At 35.7% G+C, this 23,569-nt stretch overlaps 1 protein-coding gene across 1 annotated transcript in view; it reads left to right on the forward strand.

Annotated features, from left to right (window-relative positions):
- The window catches only part of NEK10 (NIMA related kinase 10), a 75,468-nt gene that overhangs the window by 12,680 nt on the left and 39,219 nt on the right, over nt 1-23,569 (forward strand). Inside the window, 3 exon segments of the mRNA XM_050338960.1 lie at nt 15,938-16,067; nt 16,647-16,717; nt 21,639-21,852. Of these exon segments, the coding sequence (XP_050194917.1) occupies nt 15,938-16,067; nt 16,647-16,717; nt 21,639-21,852 (415 nt within the window).

The raw sequence follows: 23,569 nt of genomic DNA on the forward strand, positions 1-23,569 counted from the left end.
ATACTCTTTCTTCGTAGAATATTATTTGAAGGATTCCAAAGGAGGGAACTTAGAATGATTCACCCTAATTAATTCAGAGAAGTATCAACATTGCAAAAACCTCTGGTCCTTTTGGGATTAATATTCCCCAGAGTGAACTGCCTGAGCACTGCCTTAGCTCAGAAGCAAAGGGAGGCTTCTCAGGGATCGTGTTAATTTAGTATTCTTTCTTATATTTCCCAAGCACTGCAGAGCTAGTCCTTCTTTGGACATTTTGTTCAAAGAAAGATGATCTGTGTCTTGGGTATCTAGATTTGGGTTTCTTATCAAAGGCCCTTTCTGAATTAGAGATCTACTCTTTTTCAGACCCTGAAGGCTTGCATTGAGCAAGAACCAAGAGAAAGTAATTTTTCTTACCTGTATTTCTTCTGATCTGCAGCCTTTGATGAGTGGTAACATTCTGAAATAAATTTTTTGTGAATTATGTCGCTCAAAGCAATTGGAATAGGCATGGTATGGGCTCTGTCCAAGTAGAACAGGAGTCTTAAAATGTTTTGAACTATGTTATTTATATACAAATCTTCCCACTTCTGAAGTAGTGTTACCATACAAAATTTATTAACAGGGTTTAAAAAGTACAATAGTTTTCTTTTGCTCTTTGTGCTTGGACTTAATTAAGTGTGATGGTATCTTAGCTGCATTGTTGAGACAGCATTAGAGTTGAAAAAATAAACTTGAACTGCTTGCATGGAACTTTGATTAAAAATATCATCTCTAAAGAACCTGTGTGACATTTTGTGAAAGACTACCTAATAATTACACAAAAGGCACTTATATTACCATAACGGCATGATCATCTAAATCTACAGCTTTTGTCACAAGGTAAGGCTAAGATTCAGCATTATTTCATACCAATTACAGTCTGTGAACATGAACTATCAAGTTATTAGATCCCCCTGAACTAATTTGAAATTAAATTTCTGAGAAAGTCTTCCCTTCCCAGCTGCCATAATTTCAAGGAAAATGAAATAATTAGCATTACTTTGGACATTTGATCTCTGTTTATTAGATACTTACCATTGTCATACAGTTTACTGAAATATATTAATAGGAACCTGAGACTGGCCATACAGTTTGGACTGAAACCATTAGAGGTGTGTTTAAGTGGTTGCAAAAATGAACTAACTGTGGTTGTGTAGTAACTTATTCACCTATATATATATGTGGAATATCCTTATAGATAAAGATATGTGGGTGTAAAGTATAAAAAGATACATGTAAACAGTATCAATTACCATCACCACATGTGATGGCCTTGGAACTGTGAGAATGCTTGGCCTGTGCTGTAATAAGTAAAGGTTCCAAGCTGTCAGTAGAGCTACTGATTGCTCTGAGTTAAGAAGTCAAGAACTCAGGTGCTTGGCAATTGAGTATAATTCATGATGCCACCTTTGAAATTGCTTTTTGAATTCCTTGTGCCAGAAAGATAAAGATTGACATTTATTCCCCAGAAATCACTAAATGCTAAAATGGCTTCAAGAGTGAGACGTTGTAATATGTTGAATATTCAAGTCCTGTACCTTGAAGACTAATGCTTGGGCTTCTTCATAGTGAGCAAAGGCAAGGCTGCTTCAATTGGTTCTCCAAATATTCCTGAAGCATAACACATCTCTGAGTGATGCTCAGTCTTTGAGTGATAATTTTGGGTAGTTAAAGAGTAATAAGAGTTTGGTGTAACTAGTTAAGTACCATCTTTTTCAGCTTCTCTGAAGTAATTGGTTTTGTTTAGTTATAACTGGGCAGAGAAGCTGTTGATGAGAAGTTAGTGTGCTCTTTTAAACAACAGTTTAAAAGTAGAAGTGTCAGACGTGTCAAAACCATACCCCAGTGACCTCCAGGATTACTGAGTTGTAATTTTCTTATCCTGTCTAGATTCAATTCCTTTTATTCCATGTTAGGTGCCTGTTTTCTGTTCACTGATGTCTTTCAGTCTTTTAATATTTTGTAGGAAATTTTTGTTTGAAAGTAGTGTTTTGTAGATTTAAATGCTTTCTTTTTAGATATAATTTTTGCTTATACTATATTTATTCTTATTCTCATACCCTGTCTTTATACATGGAAGTTCACGTCAGAGCTAGGACTTCGGCAATTCTCTTTCTACCACTTTGTCCAGTTATTTGGATGCAGGATTGAGGATAAAGTGTCACTTACATGTTGCAGTCTCTCAAGAAAGTGGTCTTTTGGGACATTACTTGTCAGTTCTACTACACAAGCAAAATCATAGAAGCAGTGATCCTTGTCTGTCTGCAGTCAGGAAAAAGAACAAGGGTAAAGCACAGATGTCTTTGTATCTAAAATATATGCTTGAGTAGTATTTAAAATGACAGGCTAAAATATTAAAGTCTTTCCAATGTCATAATAATTTAAGAATGTTAAAAAGGCTTTGCAAACAGCTGAATGCACTGGATACCGCCTTCAAGGTGCTTGGTTAGTACTGTGTATGACAGTGGGCATTTTGAAATAGAAACCTGTTCACAAGGAAAGAGGTGAAATGATTGATTATTTTACACAACTCTTGAACAGAAGTCAGAACCTGTAGACTTAACCAGTGCTTGGACTAGATTTTTTTGTGGTTTTTGTTTTTTGGTTTTTTTTATGATTTAAGTAGGTGTGAAAGGCTATAAATATCAAAACATTGGGACTGCATATCTACCAATATTAGTTTTTCAAAAAAAAAAAAAAAAAAAAAGAAAGGAGGGAAAGAAAAAGATGTGAGACAGCATTGTCATTTTAGAATGGCAGAAATTGCTTTCTTCTGAATTGACAGGGTAATACTTCTGTGTATTTTGAGTTGCAACCCGCTATTCTTGGAGCAGACAATATGGTACAGAAACAAAACAATAACTATTAAAAGTAGTGTTGATGCTTATTGTTTAAATTCAGCTATGCGGAGTGTTTCAGATAAAAACATATCACTATATGTACCAAGGATATTTGTATTTGGGCTTGACTGAATCAGTTTTCTAGTGCAATGTGTTAAACCCTGTGTCATCATAAAGTAACAGCAGAGAGTGTTTTATGTTTAGAGAGAGGGTCTCATATAATTATGCTTTGTAATTGTGATGGTTTTTAATTTTACTTCCTAATAGGTTATATTCTACTATCATACTAATTAAATTCTGTTTAATTGGTTATATTCCTGAATTAAAGAATACAGCAATGTATATGTTTAGAATACCAAAGGTATTAAATTAATGTGTTTACACTTAATATGTTAAAAATTGAGGAAAAAAACTGCTCTAAGGAATTTGTAATGAATCCTGAAGTCTTTTCTCAACTCATAAGTCACCAGAAACAATCTGTTCCAAATTAATGGTGACAGAGTCTTTATTATCATGCTGTCTTGAAGGCCTTCCCAGAAGAGACACAGCAACTGTCCGTGGTTATAGACAATGATGTTTCCTTTCACTTATACTTTCCATTTCTTTGTTTCACAAAAAGGATTGTAATTTACGAAAGGGGCATATTGACAGCAGATCAAGGTAGATGTATATACATATATATAAAATTGGATATGTATAGAAAAATTTAGATAAATGCTTGGAAATTAAATAAATTTTGAGATTGGGATGGAATAGAGAATCCCATCATAATTCCTTGAGAACTTTACTGATCTTGAAAAGCTGTTGGGAAACTGTGAGCAGACCCCTCAGAAGTCATTAAGAAGTGAGCAAGAAGGTTCCACTTTAGTTGGTGAACTAACTTGATCTTTCTGAAAAAAAAATTGCTCTCAAATGTTAGAAAACTGATGCACAGAACCATGGTTTTCTTGCTGCAGTGTTTTGAGGAAACTCTCATTTTAGTGGTAATTAGAGGTACTATTTTACTTACATCTCCTCTGCTGTGGAGGATAAAATATTCCTTGATATTTCTTTCTGTTTATGGATTACACAGTCAGTCTGCATACTGTATTAACCAAATTTATTTTCTAGTACTGGTCTGTGCTTCTGTTTATAGCCATGTCTTGTGAGAGCACTGGATAAATCAGTATTGTGATGTGATTTTGTGTAGAGATCTACAGTAGCTGCATTGCTTATTCTGGGTGACATGATAATATTTTCACTCATCTAATGCAATGCATTTTTGCATTGGGAGATGTAATTTAGGATGAAGGAGTGTGTCGTATTTTCATACGTACTTAGTTTTCAGCCTTTATGAAGCTATATGGTCAGACTGATTACCAGATTTCTCAGCAGATCTTTCTTCCTCCAAAAACAGTATCTGAAACATTCCACCAATATCAGCCAAATTTGAGAGATTAGGTTCTCTCAGTGTTTGTGAAAATTTGGTGATGAACAGCGAGTAGCAACACAATTCAGTCTTGGTCAGAAAAGCTTTCAAGCTCAGCTGAAATGTTACCTTCCACAAAAGCTGCAATACGTGCTGTCATGTGACAGTGGCTTGGTGTGTTTAGATAACCAAGACAATAGGAAACTGAAGGTATCGTGGAATGATGAGAGAGAACAGAAAACTATCGGGAAACTCTGGTCTTGTCATAGTTTTGCCATTCATGGAACAGATGGCCCCTGAAGAGGATGTGCTGATTTGATTAGAAATCAAACAGAAGTTAAGTAATCCTTTCAGTATATTAATACAGATTTTTTTATCACAGGATCTTCTGAAAGTTGGTGAATACAAGTATTCACTCTGAGAATGAAAGATAGAAGTTAAATATAATTGTGATAATGTGGTTGTGGTTTAGACATGGGTTTATAATAATGTGTGTCAGCAAAAAGTCCATTGCAATTGGAAAATAGAGCTGCAGACAGGCAGGCAATACTGTGTCTATCTATAAGCCAACAGTACAACTCTGTGTAGAACATTATCTTTCATTATGGACATACTATGGCTAAAAAGACAGCGGGATTAACTTCAAGAAAGAACATTATAAGTACTTGACAGAGATTGCCTTCCAAAAAGATGTCCAAATGATTTAATTTTATATATATTTTTGTTAAGTAAGAAGTTTGTCTAGTTTCCTGTCACCTCACATTTGAAATGTACTTAATACCTCATCCAGTGTGACATAGCATTATAAGTGAGAGTAAAACTGGAAATGATGTGAAACAAAGTAATAAAGGATGAAGATCTCTGCATTTATTTCTAGAAAAGTGTTTCAATGGAAATTATAGAAGTCCTCACTGTAACTTAATACTAGACAGGAGAGAATGCAAAAAAAAATCTTGAACTAAAGAAAGTAGGCTACTTTGGAAGTGACATGGACTAGCCCATAGAGATTTTTTTTTCTATCCTGAGGAGTGTTGTATTACTCACAAAGGCTTAAAAGTAGCTTAAAGTCATAGCATAGGTTTTTTTACTTCAAAGAGAGTGTGAAAACAATTTTCTGTACTTGTTTTCTAAAAAGTGAATAGTGCTGATCTGACTTCTAAAGAGTTAGTTTAATGTTGGGGGTTGGGGTGTAGTATGTAACAATTTTATAGACTCCACAATGAATTTAAACTGCTATATTTACCAAAAAAAGTGCCAATAACACATTGTAAACCAACAGTGTACTTCTTGGAAATAGTTATTTCTGTACAACTTGTATAAATTGTACAGCAATTATTTTAATGTATAATAATTATTATGTTATCTCTTTGGAAGAGATAATAATAATGGATGAACACTTTTTATTAGAATAAGATTAGTCATTTCTTCAAACTAATTTATGAGCTTGTAAATGTCTTTTAGTCCAATGTTACTAGTATTTGCTTGCTAGAATTCTTTTTCTTTTAAGTAATGCTAATTGAGCTACATTTAGATAAACTATGCTCCTATGACATCTGAACTACAGGACTTAAAATACTTTCAGTGCACTTATTTCTGCATTTCCCATTCTCTTCTATCTTAGATGTCAGCTCTATTGGTACCTTGGCAAAGCCTTGCTATTTCTAAATCCTACTATTTCTTGTTCTGCTTTACTTTATTGCTCAGTATATGGTGTGCTGTTTCAAATTCTAGTGCCATTATATGTCATCTTGCTGTCTTTGATGTTTCCTTAATAGATTGTTTGCTGTTTACTGTGTCTTTGATGCTTAGTTAAAGCTGTTTGCCCCGTTTATTTGTGTTTTGGGCTTTAGTTTCTGGTGTGACCTTTGTTCAGTTGCTTGCTTTTTCATGGTAGCCAGATTTCAAACCTCTGATGTCTCAAGCCTCATCCTACCTTCTCTTCAGTCTTTGCTCAGTTTTCCATGTAGCCTTACTTTTTCAGCTGATGTTTGTAAGTGATCTATCAAATAATACATTTGAATATAAAAAAATGTAACAAATTATGCCTAGATTATTATGTTATGAACCTGTGTGCATATTTCATCTATTGACTTTCTTGATGGTTTTGGGGGGCATTTGGATCAATAGCCTTTATTTAGACTTGGGAATTTTAAATTCTTTGTAAAAGAAGACAATGAAGTTACTGTCTTATTCAGGTAAAATCTCTACTGTCTGCTTTCTTTCTGTGTTTTTTGGTGTGTTTTTTTTTTTCTTTTTTTTTCCCATTTAATTCATACTGACTGTGATTGCTAGACAGAAAAGTTGTTATTAGTTAATTATCTTGTATATTGGGTCCCAGCAAATCCAAATACTTGCAAAGTCATCTAATTCATACCTTACTGTGAAACATAAGTTACTGTCAGGAACAAGTTTCTGTGTGACTGGGATTCATCTTGCTTATATGTACCAATTTAAAAGCTGGGCATCTTATTCCAGTCAAACAGCTAGATAATTACTGAAAGTAATGGAAAAAATAGGCACTTCAATAATGAATTTCATCTCGTCTATCTTAAGCAGTTATTTTAGGATGACATGAATCAACCACTTGAGGTGCTTATCTCTCTTCATTTGCTACAGAGGGATCTTAGCATAAATCTAACTTAGAGGAGTTTAAAGTTAGGTGAAATTGACACCTTATATGAAATCAGTTATTAAAGATTTAGGTTTATTTTAGAGTTGTTGTAGAATTGGATTTGCTACTGTTTGTGGTCATCTTTTTGCAGATACTTGCTTTTCCATGTCTCTCTTTAAAATATAAAGATTCATGCAATTTCTTTATAAGCGTGGTTAGCTGGACAAAGGCACTGACAGAAGTTCATTCCAAAAGGCATGTATCTGATTTAGAAAAAGCCTTTACCATTTTTTTTAAATGTTCAGATTTCTGTTCCACAGATAAAAGCGAAGAAAAATGTATTTCCTTGAGCTGTTTATACAGTTACAGACTTAAGGCCGTTCCTTAAGCATTTTACAAGAAATTGTAATATTAAGTCTTAGAAATATCTGTCAGATGTATGTTAGCAGTACCTTTTTAGAATATGAGTGTTTCAGGTTTTTTTATGCACGTGAATAGCACTCTGCCACAAGATACAATTTGCCTACAGTACTTAAGACTGACAGCTTGACAATTTCCTAGATATTTTTGTATAAATAAGAACGGCAGATGTATGCACTGTACAGTGATGCTTGGTTTTAAAAATATAAATAACAAATAACATTGAAGGGAGATTTTATTTTGTATGTTTCAGAATCTGGCTTATACTTCCCCTTGTTGTTTTAGACTTTGGTCCACGATATGTCTGAAGGAATAGTGGTGTAAATTAGAACTTTATTGTGTTTTTCTGTTTTAAACCTCCTAGAGGATCTGTATGTGATACTGGAACACTAAATTACATATTAATGATACTTTGCACTCACAGATGCATATGATAATCTTGAAAATTCAGAAGCATAAAAAAATTGAAACAGCTCTGCACAGTTTAATTAGATAACTGTATTTTTAGTACAGTGTGAAAGGTGATACTTCATTACATTCTTCAGTAATAGTAAGACAACTGAAGAGAAAAGCAGCTTGATCTAAAGATCACATTTTCTAATAGAGCCTACAAGGCTTTTTAAATTGTCCTTGAAAAAAAATTATTAAAAAAGTGAAGACTGAGAAACAAGTAGCAATTTTAAACACTGGCTCCCAGCAAGTCTTTTCTGCAGATTGGCAGATACAGCGTGTAGATGAGAAGGCCAGATTCAAACTGAATTGTATCTTTATGAGATATTTTCCCAATATGCCTAGATGCTCTATCCTGATGAGGGAAAAAAACATTGCAAATAGATGAGTAACTTTTTAAAAAGTTTTTAGAACCTGTTCAGTTGGGGGTAAATTTATCTAAAAGCCTTTGAAACTCCAGTACTTGTGGTCAACAGAAAGAATACTTAAATGTTGATATCTGGAATCTTGCATTATGTTGAGAGTTCTCCCAGTTTTTGCAGCCAATGTAACTCAATAGTACTGTGCACTGAGTGCTCCCAAATTGCTTTGTTTTACAATGAAACATTCTGGCTGGAAAATTCTAGACACCCAAAATATATCTTTGAGTAGGAGTATGGATATACATATACACACATAACACAGTCGTTGGTCACAACCAACACAGCTTCAGGAGAGGAACGTCCTGGTTATCAAACCTGATTTCCTTTTATGACAAGGTAACCCACCTAGCTGATCAAGGGAAGCCAGTTGATGTAATCTTTTTGGATTTTGGTAAAGCTTTTGATACTGTCTTTCACAGGATCCTTTTGGACAAAATGTCCAGCAAACAGCTGGATAAACACATCTTGTGATGGGTGAGCAATTGGCTCACAGGTCGAGCACAGAGGGTAATAGTGGATGGGGGAACATCAGACTGGTGACCTGTCCCTGGTGGTGTTCCCTAAGGCTCCATCTTAGGCCCTGTGCTCTTCAACATCTTCATAACTGACTTGGATGCAGGACTGGAAGGGATACTAAGCAAGTTTGCAGATGACACAAAACTCAGAGGAGCTGTTGATTCCCTTGAAGGCAGGGAGGCCCTGCAGAGAGACCTTGACAAGTTAGAGGACTGGGCAATTACCAACCGTATGAAGTTCAACAAGAAGAGTGCCGGATTGTGCACCTGGGATGGAGCAACCCTGGATGTACGTACAGACTGGGGAATGAAATTGTGAAAAGCAGTGCCAAGGAAAGGGACCTGGGGGTCCTGGTCAATGGCAAGTTGAATATGGGTCAGCAGTGCCTTGGCAGCCTGGAGGGCCAACCATGTCCTGGGAGGCATCAGGCAAAGCATCACCAGCCAGTCAAGGGAGGGGATTGTCCCACTCTGCTCTGCACTGGGATGGCTTCACCTTGAATATTGTGTGCAGTTTTGAGCACCACAATATAAGAAAGATATTCCGCTGTTAGAGAGTGTCCAAAGGAGGGCAATGAAGATGGGGAAGGGCCTTGAGGGGAAGCCGTATGAGGAGCAGCTGAGGTCACTTGGTCTGTTCAGCCTGGAGGAGAGGAGACTGAGGGGAGACCTCATTGCAGTTACGACTTCCTCATGAGGGGAAGAGGAGGGGTAGACACTGATTTCTTTTCTGTGGTGACCAGTGACAGATCCCAAGGGAATGGTATGAAGTTGTGTCTGGGGAGGTTTAGAAAAAGGTTCTTCACTCAGAGGGTGGTTGGGCACTGGAACAGGCTCCCCAGGGAAGTGATTACAGCACCAAGCCTGACAGAGTTCAAGAAGCATTTGGGGGTGATACTCTCAGGCACGTGGTGTGACTCTTGGGAATGATCCTGTGCAGGACCAGTTGGACTTGATGATCCTTGTAGGTCCCTTCCAACTCAGCATATTCTGTGATTCTGTTTTTCTATGGTATATATATGTATGCACATAATATAGAGAGACATACACACAAACACATTTATGAAAAATCAAAGAATGTTCATACTTGTAGAGAGTTTAATTCAGTTTAGATAGCATTAAACAGATACTGTCGTGCTTTTTTTGTTTGTTTGTTTGTTTAATTCATTGTTCAACAATGTCAAATTAAGCATGGATTGTTTTATCCAGTTAGCAACACTGTTTCTGGTATAACTATATTCAAAGGAATTTGTCATGTTGATGTCTTCCATGCTTTCAAGTACATATGACCTTTTACATTACAAGAATTCTTGGCAACTATTCTTGTTCTGCTGCTGACATTGATACTTAGGCCAGAGACTTTGAAATTGCCCAGTGGTGTCCCAGCAAGTATGGCCATATCTGGGAATTTTTGGAGGATGTTGTTTTCCATGTATGCAATCATAAGAACGTTTCTTGGGAAACTTGGATGTCTCAGTGAACATCCATGAAATATATCCTTCAGTTTTAAAGATACAGACAGTGGTGGAAAAGAGTGAGTGGGAACAGCAGGAGCAAGACACCATTTGACTTTCAATATTTCTCGAATATACAGCCTAAACAACTTACCACATGCAAGGCTGTCCTGGTCTTCACAGTTTCATATGTGCTTTATGTTTTTGATGGGGAAAAAAGTAGGTATGAGTGACCCTTTGCACTTAAGAGTTTGTAAGAGGATCTGGGGCTTTGAATGTGCTTCTGCCTTGGATATTTAATGACTTAGGTATGAAGAAGGTTTTTGTTTAACAAAGCAATAGGAGTAAAGAACAACAGAATGAACTTTTTAAAAAATGTCATTTGATTTATATTAATACGTGATATGGGTGAATTAGAAGTGAGTTGATGGCAGTTTTTCATGTGTTCTGGAATAATGTCTTCTTATACTGCAAGGTCATAAATTGTTTTTAAAGTTAATATATTTGATATATCTAAGCAATAGTATATAAAGTTAGCACACATAAAACCCTGAAGGTTTGTAAATGCAAAGAAATACAGATTAGTTGTCGAAGGTTAACTGGATGTTCATATCTTTCTTTTCAAAAGTGTGAGATGAAAAACCCAAAAAGTAAATTATAAAACATCTGTTTGTGCTTCAGACAGAGAGGTACTGAATTTGTGCTGAAAGAAAGCAGTAAGTTAGTGAGTTCTCTAAATTGTTGATCAACAGCAGTGTAGCTGAGATTTACAGTGGTTTATTACTGGGATCTTGGTTTTGAACATTTTTCAGTGATTATTAATGTTTGAGATTGAGACACTTTACACAAATTTATTACTATTTGCAGTGAAGAGTGTCCTTCCACGTCAAACCAATGTTTGGTTTTTTTTGAAAGACATTAGTAAAAACATAAGGCAGGCATTATATAGTCTGCTGTATCCTACAGTTATTAGTGGCCTGTCACTGACTGTGGATTAGTTTTGCCTCTATAGACTAAATTATATGAATATAGAGGAACTTTCTGGGCAGAGACAGGCAATGTTTGGACTAGAAAACGAAAATATTGAGATTACACTGGTGAGAGAGATTACACATGAAAGTGGCCTCTCTTAGCTGACTTCACCCATTTTAAAATTACATTCCCCACCTGATGGCAAGAGGATTTATCACACTGTAAAATTGCCATCTGAAGGTAGTAAATTTCTTCCTGTGCATTTTAAAAAATGGTGGAAATGATGAATTTTTCTCTTAAGTGCCAGTAGAAGTTTAGGATGCGTGAAAAGGTGCCTTTTGTGAAGAAAATCTTATACATATACATATATATATATATATATATAAAATATTTAACAGAATTTGTAATGAGAAAAAATGGTAGCAAGGTAGAAGACAACATAATAAATTATTATAGACTTACTTGGCCTTACATTCAAAATAGAAAACTGTGAAAGTAAAATTTTTAACTACTGATTGAAAATCCTGTTCCTGCTTCATCACTCAAGGGAGAGACAGTATATTCCCGAAAGGCTTGTGTTGAATTTTTCATGTAGGTGAGAAATGCAAATAGCTTACAGCAATGTTCTCAGGAGCTCTTTATTCAAATTGTCAGTTCTGTGGCTCCTGGTTCTTCTTCCATTGGTTTTAGTTTTAATTATGAAGCTCTAATACTGAATGTGTATCTGTAGCTTACAGCAAACTATCCAGAGGAAAAACTGTGACAAGCAGCAACTGGTTTTCCATTTTTTTTTTTCTCCTTTGGGATGATGCTGATGGTGAGCAGCTTCTTTTCTTTTTTTTTTCCTTATGGTTTTCCCCTTCTTTCTGTGACTCAGAGAACTGATTATAGAGTAAATGTAGTTTTTTTCACACTGGTTTTATAACTGTCTAGTTGAAACTATGTCTTATTTGAAAACAGTCCTTATACTTTATAGGATTCCATGTAGCAGCGTGTTCTTACACTTGTTGGAAGCACCAGTGAACACTGTAGAAAGATAACTCATGAGTGGCTTATTGAAGTTCTGTGCAGATTGGGAAATCTTCACTGTTTTTGCCCCATATAAAGTCAGCCTGATAGTATTGACATTTTTTAGAAGCTTTAGAAGCTCTAGGAAATGAATGCTTCATTACCCCATCTCCTCTTTTCCTCCCTCTCCAAATTCAGGACTTCTTTCTTCATTTTGGAACTTCTGTCCACTAATAACTAATGTGAACATGAGCTAATCGAGTGAGGATAGCCATATATCATATAGCTCTGTGTTAGTGCAAATGTGGCAGATTCAGTTTAAATTTCTGTTAAAAGTATTCTTAAAGAAAAACCATGACAAAATAACATCAGTAAGCAAGATTATAAATGAAAGCTTGATTGCAAAAACATCTCCAAGGCCATGTAGAGATGATGTAGTTAAATATGTTTGGTATCTTACAAGTAGCACAAATACTGAAAAGATCTGGTTATTGTGATTTTTTTAAAATCTTAATTAAAAATGCGGGGTAGTAGGGAAAGTTATTTTCTGTATTTAAAATAGCTACTTAATTTTGCAGAAGTAGTTCAGAAGAGAAGACAAGTAACTCTTTGGATTAAGCAATGACTCATTTTAAGGCTGTTGGAATGGAAGACTTTGTTATTAAGAATAAAAATAATGCTTGTATATTGAGCAAGAATGAACTTTCTGAGAAATCGTTTATAAGTTATAAAATTGTTTGTTAAAAGATGCTGAGAATTTGGACATTTATTCTGTAGATATAATTCTGTGTCTTTCATTTAGAAGAATTTAGTCTTGCTTTTGCTATGGACATTTGTTTAGTAAGGGACCCTCTTATAGTTAACCTCTTATAGTTAACCTAATGCTGCTGGAGTAAGCTTTTTCAGCTTGAATCTGTAATTTGGAAATGACCAGTGATTAGTAAACTTAGATGATAACTGTAGTGATTATCCTCAATATGTTAGCTGCAAGAATTAAATGACTAATTATATATGTATCTGCCACCACTTTTAATAACTGTGGATGTCATAGAGCATAGCATCAGTACTGCTGCTCTGTGGCAGTAAAATCAACCCTTGAAGCAATGAAAATTTAATTCTTTGTCAGGTAGAATCCCCCCCTTTGTGTGTTCTGACACTGAATGCATTTGAAACTGATGCGGACATCTGTTTGCTAAAAATTTAATTAGTACCACTGTTCTATTTCAGCCAAGTGAGATATCTAAATCTAAGAATTAAGGAAGAATCCTACCTTTACAAATAAACTGAGAAAAGGTCATACCAACACTACGCCCTTAAATTTTCAGTGTTTGTGAGTAAGACTGGTTCTACTCATTCTTTCTGGTCTTGACCAGACAGTGACAGTTTATACACAGTTGTCAACTGAATTAGGCAAACCATATGTACTCCCACCACCCTCCTGTTTGTGGGTGTCCGTGTACAGGAACAGAACTGGGTGCTTTCTCTGCTTGGCATCCCTCAACAGCGTGGATCCAAAAGATGCAACTGGCTGCAGAACTGTTTTGCCAGTCAACAAGTACCACCCACATTTCTAACTAGCAGATGGTGAGGCAAGCCTGTAGAGCATGGTGAGGGATTTCACTACATCTCTTAAAAGTAAATAAATAATATTTGAAAATCCTATTAAAACAATCTAAATTTCAGTATGAATTAGCCATGAAAGTATAGCATCATGTAAGTATAGGATATTTACTGTAAAGCTTTCATGGTCACCTTAAATAAATATTACTTTACTAATTTAAAGTATTTCTTAAACATGAGACAGTATTTATTTTTTATGGTGTTGGTCATCCTAATGCTCTAAATATCAGAGCCTTCTGACTAAGACATTTGTTCTGGAAGAAAAGATCTAATAGTACTCTGCTGCAAGTCCTCCTTTTGATTAAAAAGAAGGAAAAAGAAAAAGGCATTAGATGTGCATTTAGAACACGAAATCTTTCAGCATGAATAAACAGAACAAATTAATTCATTAACTTCCAGCTCTTGTGCATTTTCGTGAAACCATGCTGAAACTACAACTTTGTCAGCATTGTATTCTTTCTCTGATTTCCAAATAATAATATTATTTTTTGAAGTGTTTTTGCTCTGGACATCAAGCAAGGTTCTTTGTTGTTCATAAATACAAGATTCTGTAGGCCAGGTAATGGGTGCTTCTGTTTTTCTCTTGATTATATTCAACTTATTCTTTCTGTGAGTACTGTGTGGCATTTTGCATAGTTACATAGATTTGGCTTGAATAATCTCTATTTGGTATTTTAATATAATTTAGTCCTTTAAAAATAGTAAATTTTAACTTGATCTCTATGCATGAAAATTATCACTAGAATGAAGGACTGAAATTCAAGTCAGATTTATTTTTTCTGAATAGGAGCATGCTTAGAACTTCACAAAGGCGGGGACTTTGCCTTATTGAGCTCACCATCTATATAAGTTGCTATACTGATGTTTGCTCTCATAGACACAAAGTCATGAGTTAGTGTCACAGTGTGATTACAGAGATGCTATTATGTTCTAACTCCATATTCAATATCCTGTATTCCACTCTACTGTTATGTAACAACAGCAGAAGATTCAAGGAAAATTGCTAATTAGGTTTCACTCAGGAGTCTGTATCTCAATTGATCAATTTTATCAGAAGTGTGTGACCTGTCAGTTTCTCTCACCTTCCTGCACTGTGACCTCTGTTCTGCCTTTCTATTCTGTTAAGTTCATTTAATTTTTTTAAAAATCTGTTTTCTGCATTTTATACATAGCAGCAGGACACCTTCTAACATCATTAACTGAATTTACACAGTACCTCTCAGCTCCAAAATAAGGCATTTTACCAAAGATGTCAGTGGTATAATTGTGAAGTTGATATAGTGGTTCCAAATTCTAAGCTGAAGGGGGTAACGTAAAGTAGGTTTTCAAGTTGATTTTCAGATGAAAGAAGTCATGTAGTTTTTTTATCTCTGAATTTTAGAGAATTACAGAGAGAAAATACTAAGTGAAAAAAAACCCCACATCCTGTGATATGGCTCTTACGGCTAAGACTTGACCTCCAACATCAGAATAAACCTACTAGTATAAATTATTATCATTCAGGTTCATGGAAAGTACTGAGGAAATTGAAAGAAGGAAGTGGAGTCTGCTATGTACTGAGTCAAAACTGAAATTGCTACCTTCTTCCATTTGCTTTTAATGGATCTTTATAATGTTTTTTTGTATTGTCATCTGTCTGGCTGCCGAGTGTCCATGCTGCATCCTCACAGGGAATTTACTGCATTTACAGTAGTTTTAAGAGGATGAAAATGATACAATGAGTAAAGTTTATTGACTTACATTAATAGCAAAACTGTATCCATTAGCATTCTAAATATGGGAGTTGAATTCAAATCTTTTAGATATCTGAATTACAAGAGCATCTGATGTACTTATCTATTCTCTAGTTCATTTTATTGAAATACCATCACTGTAAACAAGTTCTAAATGCTGTAGTTCATTTGTATCCATTAAGTGCAAAGACATAAAATGAGTAGAAAGGACAAGTGAACAACATAAAAACCACTAGTGTTGTGAGAAGAACTTCAGAACTTCAGTTGAAAAACTATTAATTGTATTTCCTCTTAAAGAATTTGGCTGGTAAAGGAATTAAATGCAACCTTTTGAATGTAATTGTGTATGCTCTGAAATTATGTTGTAGTGACTAAAAAAATATTAGGTGGGGTTTTTAAGAAAATAAGCCTAGTTCTAGGTGAATTCATTCCATGCTTGTGACTTGCATTGCTTTCTACTTAGTCCTGAAGTTGTAAAGAGAGAGAAGGCTGGAGAGGAGGATGATGTCTTGGCTGTAAGATGCATCCTTTATCAGATGGCAACTCTGAACCCACCGTTTTACAGCACCAATATGCTCTCCTTGGCAACTAAGGTATTCAGATTTGCCAGATCAATGTACCAGTTATTTCTGCACGATCCATGGGAATTTGTTTAAGGTTATAGATGCGCAAAATGCTCTCAGTTTTAATGTGTAAAGGAGCACAAGTGTTTATCATTGTGTGAATTGCTATCTTGCCATTCTAATTGCAAAAATTGCTTGTAAATGTTAATATGCTATTACCTCTCAGACTGGCATATTTTACTTGTTGCATTTGAGGATAGGAGCTTCAGATATATTGGCGTACTATAGTATTGGGTTTTCTACAGCATTTTATATTACATCTTCAGAAGATTTCATAAATTAAAATAAATAATTGGGGGGTTGTGTTTATTGTTTCCTTGAGTTTGATATTGTAGCACTTCAGTCTGCAGTGATTATATACATTAATGTGGATACCTGATTGGAAGTGATATTCTGCGTTAGAAGATGTGTTCTAAGTTGTTTTGCAACTTAGAGCTGATGATGTGATGCCTATCAGGTTCTTTCAAGACACAATATTTATCATATGGGATCTTGAAATAAATAATGGAGTGTTTTTCTTCAACAAAGCATAGATTATTTATTTTTCAGATAGTAGGGGCTATATAAGAACCTGTGCCAGAAGGACTGTACTCTGAAAAAGTGTCGTTTACCATTAAGAGGTAATTACTCATTTTATTTCGACATCCTTCTGAAAAGATGTTTTTGTTTTGTATGCTTCCAGCAGAGATAATTTGACAGTTTGCAGACTTAAGCAACTGGCAGTATTTGTCTCTGAAAAGGAAATATCTTTAGATTTAAAGAAAAACAGAGGTATCTCCTTATCCTGATAATAGCATGTACAATACAACTGCACACATGCAACAGGAAAACTCATACCAGTATAGTCAACACATTCATTTAGCCAGTATACACTTTAAATTTTTAAATTTAACAATATCAGTGCTGTAGTTAATTTCCTACACATCAATTTTTCCCCATGAAAATACAGCATTTTGAGTAATATTCAAATTCAGATTATGGTCAAGGAAGTAACTCTGTTACACTGTGTTATTTATAGATCGCTGCGTGATCACATTCATAGTTTTTTCTGTTTATTTGACTGATGGAAATATGGTTTTTTATTTGACTGATGGAAATATGTTTTCCACTACCTTTTAATCCTGTTAGCATGATAGCAGAGATAACAAAGCAGAGAGAATGCAGTAATGGAGGAAAAGATGAGCCTATATTTGTTCCACTCACTTATCACGTATTTCTCTTAGCTATGTTTATATTTTTCTGGTGATAATGTCATGTGTAAGGCAAAGCATAGAGTGAAGTGAAGATTTAGCTCCCTTCATTTTTCCATTTTAGAAAAAAACCCACTTAGCACAAAAATGCTTATACTTTGTCACTCAGATATTCAATTCCATCTCTAAAAAAGCACTTTACTGTACAAAGACTAAGGGTTTTATACTATGTTTTATTGTACAAAAAGGTTTCTATTATTTAAAGACCTTGAGAATGAAGGACAGCAATGGAGAATGTAGGCACTAATAGAACTGAAATTTACCTTTAAAGATTTGAAAATTAATTTTAATGAAAAGATTAAAATTTTTACATTATGTAATAATTTTTTCTACATATTTTAATAGCATGAGAAATGTAAAGTGTTTTGTTTTATTTTTAATATTATATATTACTATGGGTTAATTCTTAAATTAAGACTGTTTAGATTTTTTGCTTATACTTTCTGAGATATTTAGAAAGAATGAAGAACATTGAAGAAAAGTAGTAATAATGAGATTTTAGTTGATGAGGAAGAATTAACAGGAAAGGCGTTATTTTTGAATGACTTGAATGAAGCACAGCACATATTCAAAGATGAATGTCAGAAAAATAATTTATTGATAATGATTAGAAAAAACATTGAAAACTTAATGTTGGAACTGTAAATTTGCATTGTGTTATTCTTCTTCTTCAGTATTGTTACTAAAATACATTTTTGTTGGATTAAACTACTAAAGAAAGTTCTGGAATCATAATCACCAAAGTTTTTCAGGGCTGAACATCAGTCTACTTGGTGTTTATTTGTAAATGATTTCTTGATGCATGGAAAATGGAAATAGAACTCATCAGAAATCTTTTATAGCTCACATTGTTCTTGGAAATTTTGACCAATTTCAGTGGACTAAAAAAAATAAATTGAAAAACCCCGAACAAGAATATTTCTTAAGGGTGAAAAACTTGCACCTGTTCTAAAGCAATATAATATTTCAAGTAAAACAGATTTTAAAAGTTATGAGAATTATTAAAATTAATGTATTTGAGAAAATTTAAACAAAAAAGATTAAAATCAAGTGGTTCAAGGATTGTAAAATATTTTCGGAACTGCTACTTTACATGACAGTTGTGTTTTACTTAGAACTGTTTTAGAAATAACAAATCATTCTGTGGCTTTTTTTTAAAGAAAAGTGTTGGGTTATGTGTGCTAGCAGGTCATTAGTACTCTGCAGGGAAATCGTAGTAAATTACCAGGTTCAGTGGAGTTAAGATTTAAGAGTTTATAGTGCATGCAGAACTGTCCCTATCAGCTTTTCTGTCCTACGCTGCATACAAAATATTCTGGGGATTTAAAAATAGACCTAATAGTATATTATTACAGATACTAAACTGCTACCTAGGGTGCCTGAAACAAGAACCACAGAACTGTAAAGTAATTTAGATTGGAAGGGACCCCTGGAGGTCGTCTAGTCCATTTGCTTAATGCAGATACAGTTAGATGTGGTTGCTCACTGCTCAGGGTGTTGTCTGAGATTTGAATATTGAGGGCTGGAGATCCCACAACTTCTTGAACCCTCTTTGGTGGTTATCTTCCTCTGTGATTAAAAGTAGTAGTAGTAGTAGTAATAATTATATCTAGCCAGACTTCCCTGTGTTCCAAGTTATGTATATTACCCCTTGCTCTACCGCTGTGCACCTCTGAGAAGGATCTGACTTCCTCTTTTCCGTGTCCTCCCATTATGCAAGCAGCAATTAGACCTTTGTATGGATGTTCCACATCCCTCTGACAACAGCCCTGCCCCATGTATCAACTGATCCCTGCAATTCAGTGTTCACAAACCTTTTGAGAATGCACTCCATCCCATCATCTAGGTTGTTAATAAAGATGTTAAATAGTACTGACCAAATATCAATGCTTGGAGGATGCTACTGCCAGCCACCAGCTGAAATCTGATGACATCTCTTTGAGCCAGGAGGTTCAGCCAATTATCTACCTTATAGTCCTTTGGATACTGTGGGATATTGTGTCAAAAGCCTTGCTAAAATAAAGCTACCCACAGCATCTACTGCTCTCTCCTTTTCCACAGAGCCAGTAATCTCATTTTAGACACCAATCAGCTTAGTCAGGTATAACAGCTGTTTGGTTAATCCATCCTTACTGTTTCCAGTCACCTTCTTGCCCTTTTTGTGCTTGAAAATTTTCCAGAGGAAATTACTCTATTATGTTTCCACAGATGAGGTTGAAGCTGACTGGCTATCAGTGTCCTGGATTTTCCCTCTTCTTATTCTTGAATATGTGTGTGATATTCAACTTTTACCAATCTGCAGAAACCTACTTTTGATCCTTTTAGACATGATGGATAGTGACATTGACCAATTGCATCAGCACCCTCAAACCCTTCTCATCTGGTCCTATGGGCTTGTGTCTGTCCAACTGGCTTAAATGCTTTCTCACTGTATTTTCTGCTGCATGGCAATGCTTCATGCTCATGGATTCTACAGGTAGACTCAGAGATCTGGAACACTTATGGCCAAAGTATCTCAATGGAAATGGAAGGAAATAAGGGACCTACACTTCTCCATGTTTTGTCACTAGGTCGTATAGTGGGGCCACATTTTCCTTAGCCTTTCTTTTGTTGGCTTTTTTTCTGCCTTCCACATCCATTGCTAATTTCAACTTCAGCTGAGCTTTGGCTTTCCTAACTCCAGCCTTTGGGCAATATCTGTATTCTTCCTGTGTAGCCCACCTCTGTTTCCTACATGCAGAATTGGGCTGTTATAGTGCTTTGAGATGTCCCTGGAGATTAGCTTGCTCTCCCAAGCTTTCCCTTTACTTTCCAGGGCAGTCTTCTATGAGATTCTACCAGGAAGATCCCTGAACAGGCTGAATTCTACTCTCCTGAAGTCCAATGGTTGTTGTAGCCAAGGCTGTCCTTGATCTTCACATCCTAGTCTGGTTCTTCCTTGTCTGTGAGCAACAGATCTGGCAGAGTGCCTTTGCTAGTTAGCTTTTGAATCAGCTTCACCAAGAAATTGTCATCAGCAGATTCCAGAAGTCTACTAATGGCTGCAGTCAACCATATTATCCCATCTGCAGATATCAGGGTGGTTAACAGGCCCCAATGAGTATGAGTGTCTAAGATCACAAAGCTTCCTCCATCTGTCCCACAAAGGCTTCACTCACTTCCTCTTTGGTTTTGTGTGGTTTACAGCAGGTGTCTACCGCAGTGTCACCCATGTTGGTCTGTTCCTCTGATCCTCACTCATAAGTTTTTGAGTATACACAGTCAGGTGTTGGACTGCAGGTTGCACCCACCCTGACCTGAGCCTTTCCTCCTCACTGATAGAATTGAGGAGAACACCATCTCTGTCCAGTGCCCTTCACACTTGATCCCAGTGCAACTGCACTTTCAATGTGTTCAGAGTTGATCCTGATGGTGCTATTTATACCCATATGAATGGACAGCAAGAAGTAATAGCCCAAGGGTTAGGATGATTCAGTAGTGTCTCCACAGTGTCCTGAATCCAAGCAACAGACATCAAATCAGATCAAGTAGTTGGATGTTTCTGTTCCTCAGCCTCAAATGACTGTCAGCTATTGCACCTTATTTGTGATGTGAACTCTTGATTCAGACTTACCTGGCTCTGGTGTCCTCCATTAGGTCTTACTCTTCCTCACCTGTTGGTAGGTTGCTATACCTGTTCTGTAATTATGTATCTGTAGTCAGAGGAAAAGCCTCCCTTCTCTTGGCAGAAGTCACAGGTGTCCAACCTAGCTCCTCTTGGGAGCCTCCATCCACTGCTTCTTTGAGGGTAAGCTCTAGATTTTCCTCCTTCTTCGCATTGTTTTGGGAGTGTTGTTTGTCTCTGCAAAGTCTCTGTGAGGATCGTTCCTCATTACAGGAGCATTCTCCTGTAAGTCCTCCTGACAACACACTCCTCTCCTTCACAGGTGGTTTGTTCAGTGGTACAGCACCTTGACCAGAGCACAGTCGCCACAAGGGAGGCAATATCACCCCCAGTCCCAGGAATAGGCCCTGGGCACTCCCTAGTGTGTCTGGGGGTGCACAGCTGCAGCCTCTAGTTGCAGTTATGTCTGGATTGGTGCCAAGGATAATTGTTCCAGCTGATACCAGGGACTGTGCTGTGGTATTTCAACAACAAGGCTGCACAGCATCAAACTGTCCCATGCGGAATGAGCAGGGCACTGGCCAGCATGACTCCATAAATACCAGTGGAGAAATGCAGTGGTGAAAAATGTTTTTTTTTGTTTTTTTTTTTTTAGAAACAAGTAAATAGAGAATATTCTTTCTGTAGCTGTTTGACTCTTGATCCAGAGGTACATCCAGACATAGTGGAGGTCAGCTCACTGCTGTCTGATGTTATGATGAAATACCTGGATGTTCTACCCACCTCTCATCTCATGTTGGAGAAGAAACTGGATCGGGAGAGGAGGTGAACCCAGCAGTACTTCATGGAGGCTGATCCAAATGCAGTAACCTATCACCACCAACTTTCCATTTTATTACAAGTAAGTTCATCTATTAGACTTTATTTTTTCTTATCATTGTTTGCCATATCTGAGAAAATAACAAAGCAGAAAGTAAATCAAAATGAACAGACTTATCCTCTTGTAACATTTTTCTGTGCAGGCTCTTTAATTTATTTTTAACAAGGTATTCATTTTTTTTTTTTTTTTTGCACATGCTTATGCAGGGAAAATGACAGTATCTTAAAAACCGGTGTCATTCCATGTTGGAAAATGGCATTGTTATGGAGGTTCTTGCAGTTTTGATTATATCTGATAACGTTTAATTATTACTGCACACTTTTGAATGATTTGTGAATAGGAGAATATACACTTGGTTAGGGTGGAACAAATTGATAATCTCGTGTATGATTCATAAACAATGACACCTAGAAAATGGAACCTAGACAAATGTAATTTTTAATTACAGATTGCTAAATACAAACCCGTGATGCTGATAAGGTATTTGCTCATGTTTTCTAACTGCCTGATACACTTCTGCAGAAATACTTCTTGCAGTTCTTCCATTTGCTTCAGGCTGTGTTTTAAGCACCCTTCGTGAAGGACATCAGTGTTTTACATAATGAACCAAACTTCAGAGATATATGTATATGTGAGATTCAGTATATGATCTCAGAGAATTTATTTAGAAAATAGAAGGATAATGTTTCTGTGTAGCAAAAGCGCACTGTGAAAATTATTGTTATGGTAATTGCAAAGCAAAGTTATAATTTACACAGCCACTCTTGTCTGTTCAGAAGTTGAATCTTTTAGATTCCTTTTATTAGAGTTTAGTAGTTTGCACTGAAGAAATTCTGTGTAGGAGAAACATTTTCAGGAACACAGTTTGGTCCCAAACTCCATGGTCTTTATGTTCCTGGCCAAACGTAGCACTTGTAGAAATCGTTAATATTTTTTTTCAGTAGTTTTTTGACCTCTCAGTCTAAGATCGTTATTTTTATTATACCCTTTTTTTTTCCAAGGAAAGAATGCCAAAAATTTACAGAAAACTTTAACAAACTACTTTCTTTTGTAATGTAAGAGGTATTGGGATACAAGAAAGATACAGAATAGGATTTTTAATTTAAAACAGTAAAAGAAATTTTTTCCTTTTTTTTTTTTTTTATTTTCTTACCCTACACATTCGAAGCTTGTTGTATTTCATTATTTTTTCATATCTTGATATAGTGATTCTCTTGCATAACTGTGATGAAATTTGCAAAAAAATGTGCTATAGATTGAAAGATGCTAGATTTGGGATTTACATTCAATTATTTTGTCTTTAGAGAAGAGTCTCTTATCCAGACATTTTTAAGATATGATAGAACTGATAGTTTTTCACAGAAGGTTAGAGTACTTCTGTTTTGTATAAATACTTGGAAAATGCACCTGTCTACAAACAGAGAAGAAAAATGCCTCTGTCTTTTAGGGGATAATGGCTAATCTTCTTGAGGAAGAAATACTGTAGTTCTAATTCGACTCCAGTAGGTATTTTATTATGTATATTAAAGGAACATGAGGTTCTGACAAGGATCCAGAACACTGAAGAACCTGAGGGGAATATAGCTTAATACTGACAAGTGGGAGACCTAATTGTGTGTCCTTGCTATAAATAAGATAAAATAAACAGACTAGGATCTTTCAAATTTCAGGGGAGTGTTGCAGAGCTTAGAAGGAGTCATGTTGTTTATTTCTTCCTAGTACTTTGGAAAATTTATTA

Source organism: Myiozetetes cayanensis, unplaced genomic scaffold (genome assembly GCF_022539395.1).
Source record: "Myiozetetes cayanensis isolate MyiCay16 unplaced genomic scaffold, myiCay2020 scf74, whole genome shotgun sequence".
Classification (NCBI taxonomy): Eukaryota; Metazoa; Chordata; class Aves; order Passeriformes; family Tyrannidae; genus Myiozetetes; species Myiozetetes cayanensis.